This window comes from Poromitra crassiceps (genome assembly GCF_964638095.1).
Source record: "Poromitra crassiceps genome assembly, chromosome: 1".
NCBI classification, from domain to species: domain Eukaryota; kingdom Metazoa; phylum Chordata; class Actinopteri; order Beryciformes; family Melamphaidae; genus Poromitra; species Poromitra crassiceps.
The window spans coordinates 16,230,201-16,242,256 of record NC_139623.1 but is presented as its reverse complement, the minus strand read 5'-3'; the positions used below and the strand labels follow the sequence as shown (position 1 = coordinate 16,242,256).

At 43.7% G+C, this 12,056-nt stretch overlaps 1 protein-coding gene across 1 annotated transcript; it reads right to left on the bottom strand.

Moving 5' to 3' along the window:
- Positions 1 to 3,495: 3,495 nt before the first annotated feature.
- sbk3 (SH3 domain binding kinase family, member 3) lies at positions 3,496 to 9,541 on the bottom strand (the record flags this gene model as incomplete). The annotated part of the gene is made up of 4 exons (XM_083635003.1): positions 3,496 to 4,269; positions 5,165 to 5,367; positions 5,930 to 6,077; positions 9,536 to 9,541. The coding sequence occupies 4 exons, from the start codon at positions 9,539 to 9,541 to the stop codon at positions 3,496 to 3,498; spliced, it is 1,131 nt and encodes a 376-aa protein (XP_083491129.1).
- Between the last annotated feature and the right edge of the window lie 2,515 nt (positions 9,542 to 12,056).

Below are 12,056 nucleotides of genomic sequence, written 5' to 3'. Positions count from 1 at the left end.
CCTCTGCTCCTCCTGCAGGTATACTGGAGTTTCCTCTGCTCCTCCTGCAGGTAAGTAGCATACTGGAGTTTCCTCTGCTCCTCATGCAGGTAAGTAGCATACTGGAGTTTCCTCTGCTCCTCCTGCAGGTAGGTAGCATACTGGAGTTTCCTCTGCTCCTCCTGCAGGTAGGTAGCATACTGGAGTTTCCTCTGCTCCTCCTGCAGGTAGGTAGCATACTGGAGTTTCCTCTGCTCCTCCTGCAGGTAAGTAGCATACTGGAGTTTCCTCTGCTCCTCCTGCAGGTAGGTAGCATACTGGAGTTTCCTCTGCTCCTCCTGCAGGTAAGTAGCATACTGGAGTTTCCTCTGCTCCTCCTGCAGGTGGGTAGCATACTGGAGTTTCCTCTGCTCCTCCTGCAGGTAAGTAGCATACTGGAGTTTCCTCTGCTCCTCCTGCAGGTAGGTAGCATACTGGAGTTTCCTCTGCTCCTCCTGCAGGTAAGTAGCATACTGGAGTTCCTCTGCTCCTCCTGCAGGTAGGTAGCATACTGGAGTTTCCTCTGCTCCTCCTGCAGGTAGGTAGCATACTGGAGTTTCCTCTGCTCCTCCTGCAGGTAGGTAGCATACTGGAGTCTCCTCTGCTCCTCCTGCAGGTAGGTAGCATACTGGAGTTCCTCTGTTCCTCCTGCAGGTAGGTAGCATACTGGAGTTTCCTCTGCTCCTCATGCAGGTAGGTAGCATACTGGAGTTTCCTCTGCTCCTCCTGCAGGTAAGTAGCATACTGGAGTTCCTCTGCTCCTCCTGCAGGTAGGTAGCATACTAGAGTTTCCTCTGCTCCTCCTGCAGGTAGGTAGCATACTGGAGTTTCCTCTGCTCCTCCTGCAGGTAGGTAGCATACTGGAGTTTCCTCTGTTCCTCCTGCAGGTAGGTAGCATACTAGAGTTTCCTCTGCTCCTCCTGCAGGTAGGTAGCATACTGGAGTTTCCTCTGCTCCTCCTGCAGGTAAGTAGCATACTGGAGTCTCCTCTGCTCCTCATGCAGGTAGGTAGCATACTGGAGTTGACATCAGAGATTGGAAGAAGAGCATGAAGTGTTAGTATCACAATCAGCTTGTATTGTTCAATCCAATTTTAGAAGTTCTGTTCTGCAGCACCTGTTACTTTGTCACTTCATGATGGCTGATAATATGGCTGCATAACATTCTGTTACAAGTCTTGAATAGACTGAGAACTGAGTCTAGTTACAAAGCAAATAGCAAATATACCATTCTTGTAAAAAAAAATTTTTTTTTTTTTTTTGATAATTTTTTTTATTTTATTTCCATACTAGGACACATTCAGTTAGACAAGACAAGATCATCAGTTGTTACATCCATTATGCATTATCCATTACAGGAGCATGAGTCATTTTAACATAAGCATACAAATAATGTAATACTCTTTCTCCTGCCCAATAAAGGCGGTCTTGTTTAGTCCACCAGTCTTAAAGGTTCCCCTCCTCCCTACCCCGGATGGTACAGTACATGACATACATACACACACACAAAAAGAAAAAACTATAAAAACAAAACGGGTACATTTACGTGAATGAGCGCATGCAATGTAATTTGTACAACTAGATATCTAGCACCATGGCTGCAGTTATGGAAATCGCCCACTCCGCGGGGTCGCAGAGACCCCAAGCAATTCAGTTGTGCAACTGTGTCCCCATGCAACTGTGAGCCATCGTGCAACGTGCAACTGTGCGCCATTGGCTCATACTACATCACAGTTGCTCGAGTGACATCAGTGATGACATCACAACTGTCCGAGTGACATCAGAGTTGAGCAATTCACAGTTGCGGAACTGCTGCGCGCCATTGTATAACTGTGTGCCATCGTGTGACTGTGCCTCTCCAATAATGTGCCTTTGTCCAACTGTGCGCCATCAGCTCATACATCACAATTGCTCGAGTGACATCACTGGTGACATCACAGTTGGGCAATCACAGTTGCGCAACACAATGTGTTGTAGAATGGAATTTGTATCAATAACACCATTCTTCATCCGCATTAACCTGATAGCATCTCAAGCCAAAAGAGACCGATGACCAGAAAACCAGTTGTGACATCAAAATAATAATGAAGCCAGGAGTCAGGAAAGTTGTCTCACACAATTGTATTCAGCCAAACATACATCTTTGCAAGTAGAATATTTCAATTTGCACAGAGACTGGCTCCCTGGAAAAGCTTGCTTGTTTCCAGATCAGGAGCTCAGTACAGAATGACACACAGTCAAAGGTTTTATACTGTCTTCTCACATATCTCAAATAGTATTCTCACATATCTTACATCTCTTCACAAGCTATGTTTTGACCAGCTCATAGAAGCAAGGACAGGAGTTGAGGGAAACATGACTGCATCCAAGACGGGAGTCCAGCAAGGCCACATCTCTGAGTGAGCTTGTCACTGTCCTCCACTAATCCTGCCAAAATGACAGAAGCTGTCTGTTTATGTGGAATGGAATTTAAGAATGGAATGAAATAAGTAACTATGTGAACCTGCGTCTGCATCTGTCTTGACGCAGGTTTTGAAGGCAACTCTGAGCCCTGCAAGGGCACCATGACAGTGCTAATGTGCCTTATAGGTTATCTGAGTATGTATTGCCTTTGTCTATGTGATATGCATTTATGATTAATAACTCATAGCAACAATTATGTGTCTTATGACACGAGGCCAATGGAACTTACATTTTCTCTCACACAGTGGCTACGTCTCTGCTGTCACTTTTGTGACTGACACCGCCCACCCATTTAGACAGTATGAACTAAGATGTAGCATGTATTATTACAGGCTATTACAATGATCCAAATGCTGCAATCCCAATGAGAGCAATAAAATGGGGGGGTTCTACACTGTACATTGCTTTCAGAGGTCCATCTCCATCCTGCTCTGAACATTGACCATGTTGTACCATGTCTAGAGGTGATGCTGTTTGAAATGCCATCTGTCATAACTGCATATCTGCACATTTCAAAGCAACTCGTGAGGGTTAGTTAAGTACAAACAGCTTTATTTTATTCATACAGCAGTTTCATAACAGATTTTACAAACATAGTACAGCTTGTGGGTTTAAATGCCAAGCTTTTCTTGTATTATCGCTACACTATTTTCTTCACAAAACACCGAAACACACACACACACAGACACACACACACACACACACACACACACACACACACACACACACACACACACACACACACACACACACACACACACACACACACACACACACACACACACACACACACCGCAATTTATACAGCAATGGAAGTGCTAATTATGGTGAATTTATTTACAAGAAAATAAAAATACAGCACCATAGTATATACATACGATACCATTTTACAATGATACACAATGATACATTGCAGTAATAGTTGTCATCATGTCAAACTTTCATTCATAATTTACATACAATTTCAGTCATAACATTTTTCTCAGCAGCCTCAACAATTGTCTAAAGGTAACACTTATCTCTCCCCTCTTCCTTCCCTCACCAGCTGCTCCTCCTCTACTCCTCCTCCCTCCCTTATTTTTCTGGCCTCCTTCTCTGCCTCCTCTGCTTTCCTCTGCTCCTCTCTCTCAGTCTCCAGAAGCCATGGCCCTCCCAGGTAGCTGAGGATGTCCTCAGGAGTTCCCCGGTGCTTGGGCTGCGGGTGCAGAAGCTCTCTGAGAAGAGTCAACACTAATGGACTGAGGCCCTCAAACTGGGAGGGAGGAGGGTTGGCCCTCCGGTTCTCCTCCTTGATCATGAACGTTTCCTCCTCACCCCTCCAGTCGATCCTCTCCTCCATTTCGGCCTCGCAGTCGAACCACTCCTTGTACCTGTAGTAGCCGCGGTCATCAAGCGTGCTCTCCTCCCAGGGGAAGCAGCTGGTCAGCAGGCAGTAGACGAGGATACCGAGGGCCCAGCTGTCAATACAGGGCTCCAGCCTTATCCAAAGGTCCTCCAACTGCTCTTCATTCCCATTGTTGTACCTCCTCTCCCTCTCCCTCTCAATCTCCTTGGCCGGCTCCACCTCGGGAGTGCAGAAGGGCGAGTCGTACCAGACCGCGCGGACGTTGGAGCCGATGGGGCGGGCGAGGCCGAAGTCACCCAGTTTGACCCAGCGACAGGAGCTGTCACACAGGAAGATGTTCTCGGGTTTGATGTCACGGTGGACGAAGCCCAGCGTGTGGAGGTGCGTAACGGCACCGCTCAGCTGGGACATCACCCTCTGGACACACTCCTCCTGCAGCCCTTCCTGAAATGGAGAGACAGGCTATGTCAGCAACATACTATCACATACATAGAATAAGAAGGTTGGTATCACTGGTGCTATGACCAACAAAATCTGGTTTTATCAGCTTGTTCTATTCTATTCTATTCTATTCTATTCTATTCTATTCTATTCCGCTACTGAAGGATATGTGGTCGGTGTCCCTTTTCTAAATACCAGCTGCACAACACATACACCACTCTCAGGCTGTTCTTATCAGGACTCCTAAGGTTACCGCCAGTGACGCAAACACAGGAAAGGACGGGCTGCAAGTCTTGACAGGAATGAGAGCGGAACAGGACAGTGTCAGCAGTTAGAGGTCCTATTATATTCCCAATTAACTTATTGAATTCAAACTAACATTCTTCCATGCAAGCTTCTATTCTGCTTCCTCTAGTACACCATTGATTCTCAACCTATTTCAGATAGGAAGGACCCCTAATTGAGTCCATGCTAGAGCCACAGACCCCACATTTAATGAGATTTCGGCTCTCGAACCCATATCTGAGAATATTTTTTATTGTTGGATATGATTTTGTCGAGAATACTATGACTATCTGTATTGTAGGTAACAGTGAAATGTTGACAAAAATAGCAATTCTTCCACATTCTCTAACTGTGTTAACGTCTTGTAGAAAGAAGCAATAGTGAAGTTGAACAATTCATCCATTTGCTTTGTGGGACCCACTGGAATGCCCTCAAGGACTCCTGGATGTCCGCGGACCCCAGTGGTTGATAAGCACTGCCTCTACACGGCATTTTGCAAGCAAGGCTGCCTCAGGACAGACACCTCAGGCCAAACACATGAATCAGGTTATTAAAAGCCCTGTAAAGACTGTAGAGACCTTTGGCTTTGATGTGAGACACGAGCCCAACTGACCTCTGACACAATGACACTGTAGAGGTCACCGTACAGCCCGGCCTGCTGGGCGAACACGTAGTAGGACGGTGTGGAGAAGAAGATGCCCAGGGCCCGTGTCAGAGAGGGATGGGTGCAGAAAGAGAGGGAGAGGTTGTATTCACGCAGGAACGAGATGAGGGAGGTCGACTTGCGCGGGAAGAACTTCAGAGCCATCGGGGTTCCTGAGGGGGACGAAGTGAGACGACATATCGTTTACTAAAAGTCACATTTTGTCCAAAAATTGTCATCGTTGATGGAAGCGTCAGGATGACCTGTCATTGACACTGTGAACAAATATAACTTCCCCTTGGGGCGGCTGCCTTACATTAGTTGTGCCTGAGACACTGGCAGCACCACAGTTGCAGCAACCCTATCCCAGAGAATGCAGCAAAGCACTTCATTACAGCAACACTAGCGCAAAAGGTTAAGTGAACACTATCGGAAGACAGCTCTACCCTTCCATTACCGCAGCACTGACCCCACACAACATGTGTAGTTTCTTCATGAGAGAAACCTGACACTTGTCAAAGCACTGTAGTGGAGATACCGCTTCCCTCGAGGGACTTTGGGGTGGCAGAAGGAGCTTGCAAATGCATTAACGAAACTCTTAATTATGTATAATGGCATTGGGAAATGCCAATGTGAATTGAATACACTCTTACACTCATTTATACAAAGATTGAACTGAAATGAAACCAACCCAAACAGTCATGACCCTTGAGCTTGGTTGGGTCTTATACCAACCTCTCTTTCTGTGTACAGCCAGCATGACCTTGCCATAGGAGCCCTCTCCCAGGAGCTTGACCATCTGGAAGTGCTCGGACGTCTTCAGGCTGGACATGGACTGGGCCGACAAGAAACACAGCTCATCAAGTTCTTGAGCTGTTACAGCCTGGAGGACGCGCGCACACACACACACACACACACACACACACACACACACACACACACACACACACACACACACACACACACACACACACACACACACACACACATTCTGTCAGTGTCGATATGTGATGTCTACAGATGATGATTGGTTCAGCAGGTATCAGGTATCGGTATCAAAGAGAAGAGAGATGGAAAGCTCATGTTTGAGTTTGACGGACATGTGTTGATGTTGACGATGGATAGGTTCGTCAGAATCTGTGCCTCCACATGCTGACATGTCATTACCTGAACCCACTTGGCTCGTTACATAATGAGGACTTACTTTGAATCCCATATGTCAGTTGCAATAATAGCCTATGTTAAATACCATTCATATTAGGTAGGCTATAAGAAGATTTCATTGCCCTCTGAAAGGTGGAAAAGGAATATTCATCCATTCATTCATTGGCAACACTTAGCGTACCTTAATGAATGGTTAGTTAATGCATAATCCTTAGGGTTGGTTAACCCTAACCATTAACTAACCCTAAACAATTAAATAATGTGTAAATTAACACTTAGTTAACATGGACACCATTAACAATGAGTCATTACTAGACACATTAGTTAACTGTTAATTAATGGTTAATTAAGCTTTTTTAAAGCTTTTTCTAAGTGGAGCATAGGGCCGCAACCACACTACACCAAACGTGTTTTTGCGGTTTCTGTAGCAAGTGGGTTTTTATGGGGTAGGGTTGCTAGCCCCACGCCCTTAATTAAGTGTTAATTAACCCTTAATTAATGTACCATTATTGTGAAGTGTTACCTATTATTTTCTGATCTCTTTATTGCTTTTTAGGGTTACAGTTCAAGGTTATCTCAGCATGAGATGACAACATGATCTTATCTGGACCATCAGAACATTTGCTGCTGTCCTTTTCACTTTCCACCCCCATGTTCGCCGTCACTTTCTCCCTTTCATGAACCCATATGTAATAGTATATGTAATGATGATCTTTGAAGTACAGTTGATCCCCTTCAATGTACCCCAGAAAATCAGGGAGAGCATGAGCATAGTTACGACACACAGCTTAACACAAAAGATAATCATAACAAGATGTAGCCTATATTACAAGTGTATTTTTACTTTTGACCTTCCATATGTACAGTAGACTACAGTTGCGTAAGTGAGCATCATAGGCGCCTCATATATTTTGATTGAATTACACTTGTTAGGTCACAGCAAGCAAATGCAACCTTTTCCATGGTTAGCATTCGATTTAAAATCATCACTGGCATCACTGCAATCAATCGGTAAATCTCTAGGGGTGATAAGTGACCAGACAGTGTAGGACACCATAACTTTAGATTATTTGAGTTATCTCACTGACAAAGCAATGGATCTGATGTCCAGCCAAGAATAATTAAGATAACAGGTTTCAGCATGAATGTGCTGCTTGGCCCAGATAGGAACAGGACAGTTCCATGTCAAACACAGCTGATGTAGGGATAATTATTTCAAGATCGACGGTGTACAGATTAATACTGCTATATAGGTGTATTTGAAGCCAGGTGTACTGGTACACCTGTAGAGTGTATTATTCAATACATCCACTCTTCATACACATTTATTCTATTTAGCCTGTCTTATTATTACATATTGTTTTATACTGTATTTTATTCTTGACGCTGCACTTAAGTCTTGCACTGCTATAATTGTATCCTTGGTGTTTTAATTATGGTTTTATTGATTATTGGTTTTTATGGTTTGTTAATCATCCTTTGTGTTTTATTCCTCCTGTATTTCTTATGCCTGCCTGTTTATTCACACATGACTGTATTTTATTGTTGTTTTATGTAAAGCACTTTGTAACATTTGTTTTGATAAGTGCTATACAAATAAACATGATTTATATTATTATTCCTAATACTACATTCAGTGTAAAATATCTGCAGGAAATACACATTTCCAAAACGTAAACTTTTCAGATATTGTGAAAACAACAACAGGTACTGTAAATGAAACATTTTCTGCATTTCTGGGACAACATCCACAGTTACAGTATACAGGGTAAAATAAATTAGATTAAGATATGATGACTTTGCAGGGACAATTTTTCAGTATTTTAAGTCTTGCAGTGTTAAAATCAATACTGCCCGTGTTTATGTGTCCACATTTGCTGTGTGTATATTACATTTATTGGAGGATGCAGATGCAGCAACACAAGAAAATAGAAATATGTTTTCTATGTATATTAATCTATGCTTTGGATAAAAGAGGTCAGTGGTTTGATCCCCGGCTCCTCCAGTCCACATGTCGAAGTGTCCTTGGGCAAGGTACTGAACCCCAAATTGCTCCCGATGCTGTGCCGGTGGTAGCTTGCCGCAATCGGTGTATGGGTGAATGTAGGCTTATTGTAAAGCGCTTTGAATAAAAGTGCTATATAATGAAGTCCATTTACTGTTAAATAGCCCTCAAAGCAAACACAATGTTAAATATTTGAAGTTAAGACTCAGCTGGGTTTTGTTCAAGAGCTGAACATGTGTTATAGCTATTAAGTTCTTAGGCTGCTGTTCATTCTGCGAATGCCAAAATGAAGTGAATGTAATTTCTTCAATTCTAAGAATTGCTTGAAACTGGCTTTTATACTGTTCACAATAGTTCAGTGCTTTAGTGGCTCTGTTGCATAAGTCAACAGATGCACTAAAACATTTGCCGCAGCAGGAGCATCCTGACATTTGCCATGTCCTCATAACAAGAGGTGATTTGATTATTTTTCTTTCATTTTGGAGGAGGGCTTAACTGAGTAGAAATTAGGTCAGGCATAATATAAGCATTTTTGCTTCTGCCTGAGCCTGTTCAGTCTTTGGTTGTTTGACTTTGTTTATACTGTGATTTTGTTATTTATAATGACTGAATAAAATTACATTACATTACATAACATTACATTATCAATTGATCCTTAATTAGTCACTGGACCTTGGCGTATAGCTGCAAGCACTCGGGGTGCAACAACTACCCTCTATGATTATATTAGGAGCTCTACAGCAATACTAACTCTAACACACTTGAAGGCAAGTAAAAGCGATACACACTACATTCACTATAAGCTGAAAATGTCAACAACATGCTCTGTGAAACCCTGGCAGCCTCAGCAGAATGTCACAATAAAAAGCCATCAAGACACTGTTATCATGGCTGTATACAATGTAATGTCAGCATACTGTGGTTGCAAAAACACATTTGTCATTTCATCTGTCTTGCGTTGCAAATAGGAGCATATAGGCATATCAGCATTTTGCTACATTTATTTATTTGGTTTATGCTGATGAGTATGACTTAGCACTATACCAAACCAATAAAATAATAAAACAATAAAAAAATGAATGCAATGTGAAATCAACCCTCTGAATGTCATTTTAAGTGTTGGTATACAATCTTGGATTTCTGTGCATTATTACAATAATGAAGTTACTTACCGTCATTTTGGAGGTGGTTCTGTTCATTCGGTCCGTCTCTGTTCACTTTGTCTTGTCAGCATCTAAAGAAAGACTGGCAAACTCCTGGCAACCTGTTCACTGTAATCCACTAGTGTTCTAACGTGTGATCTGCTGCATGCCCTCAGCTAGACCGGTAGTTAAACTGGAATAGAAGCCGCTGTTTTCGCCTTTGCTCTATGGTTGCATGCAGCAGCACAACAGCTTTATAACGAAGGAGACTGATAAATATTGACCGTCCTCAGAGACCCAGTGACTGTGTTCCCCAGGAGAGCCACACTGCCCTCTCTCGCTCTCAGCTACTCTTTTCCTACTCTTGTGCCAACCCTCTATGTCTCTCGCTTGTTTTGCCCTCAACTATGCAATGAAGCAGCTGTAAAGTATTTCAACCCTCTCCCTCTCTCTCTCCGCGTGTGCCTCTCTCTCCCATCCACTACACCGCAGTGTTAATGTCCCAATGTGTCCAATCTGTCAGTCACTCTGAGCACATTAACCCGTCCTCTTCCTCCTCTTGCCTGCCTCCTCTCTCCTCAGCTGTCACTCATTTTATGTGCTCTCTCTCCAAATACACACGCACCCCTGCCCATCCTCTTCCCCCTCCCTCCTACAATTTCTCCCCATCTCTGTCGCCCTCCCAGTCAGCTCCACAGTGTGGGATTCCCCGTTTAATCAACAGGTATGCTGGTATGTTTGGAATAAGCCCAACAAGCTGGTTCCTAATCCTTGCATCATATCGGCATTACAGCGTACAGTTAAGCATCGCACTTGTAGACCTTTTTTATTGTCCAATTTGTCACTGTGCTTTCTTTGTGCATTGGCATTCCTTGCTGTCTCTCTCTGCAGGAGGCATTGTAACATTGCATGCAATGCTTCAAAATGCTCTTACCTCCCGGTAAAGACATAGATCATGGCCTTTAATGCTGGAACATGCCAAATGTAAACAAGTCAAAAGGGACATATTTGTCATCGCAAAATGTGTGTCTTCTTATTATTATTATTCCCTGTGGGCTCCTTAGTGGAGCATAGGGCCACCCACACCCACACAACACCAACCGGCTACTGGCAGAATTTTCATACATAGGAAGACTGTGTAGCAAGTGGGTTTTTACAGGGTGGGGTTGCTAACCCCACGCCCGAGGCAAAAAGGGTGCCTTATTATTATTTTGCATTTATTGATGGGGCAGGTGGGCAGCCGGGGGGGTGGGGGGGTGACATGGGCAGAGTGCCAAGGATTGGATTTGAACCCGGGTCGGCCGCACGAAGGACTAAGCCTTTGTGGTATAAGTACGCGCTCTACCAGGTGAGCCACTGGGACGCCCCGCTTAGTTGTTTTTATTGTCCCCCAAGGCCATGACAACAGCACCTTCATTTTTTTATGGTTTTTGTCTTCTTTTTATCACCATCAACTGATATGTCCTAAAAACATGTTTTCCCCTCATCTTCATATCACGCCCTCTTGCCATCAAAACCTGCTCCCTATATCTCTTTCCACCTTTGAGTGCATTATGCCCTATCAACATACACTGACATGGCTAACAGCTGAAAACTTGCCTTACAAACCAGCTTGATTCTGTGCTGCGCTGTCTGCATGCCTGCTCTGTTTCCTACTTAGTGCCAGGCCAGCTGCAGCTCAGGCCACCTCTCCATCTCCCATGGCTTTGACACCCTCCTCCTCTTTCTGTCTACTCAGATAGATTTCCCCTGGTACTACACAGTACAGAACTATTATTGCCACCGGCTTTCTGGCTGTGCGTTATGTAACACAAACACTGGCTGCTATCACAACGGCCAGCCGTCCATGCTCAGGTTACTACCGCCGCAAGTGTTGCGCTGGGCCATGACCACTATCTGTTTCCATGTTTATACGTGCACCATAGGGTCCCTTGGCCCCTGCTGTGACAACGCAGTCCTCCACTCTAGCACCAAAACACAACTATCATCACTTTCACTGAGCCGATGCCAGGGCAGTGCTGCTTTCATTCACAAACGTGTAACAAAGCCTACACACATACCGTACATATAAACATGTAATGTAGCTTTACATAACATGTACACTGTATGCACACACACACACACACACACATGCACAGGTATGAACATGTGAAGAATATGGACATGCAGACACAAATCCACCCAAGCGCGCACGCACGCACACGCACGGAACATTCACACTCTCTCATGCTGATGAACACAACCCAGGACACCATGCTGACAGGTATAGGGGAGTTACATAATGTACCGCCCTGGTATTCAATTACACCGATACATATTTTTGTAGTACTGAATACTTTGAAAGAGAACACTGCCATTGCACAAGATATTCTTCTTGTAATTCATATATATCTAGTGAAAGAAACAAAGCTAATCCTAATAATAATAAACTGATAATAATAATAATAATAATAAACTGATAATAATAATAATAATAATAATAAACTTAAAACACACCTTTTCAGGCTCCACCTGGCCCCTTCTTGAACTAACATCTTTCTAAAAAAGAAGA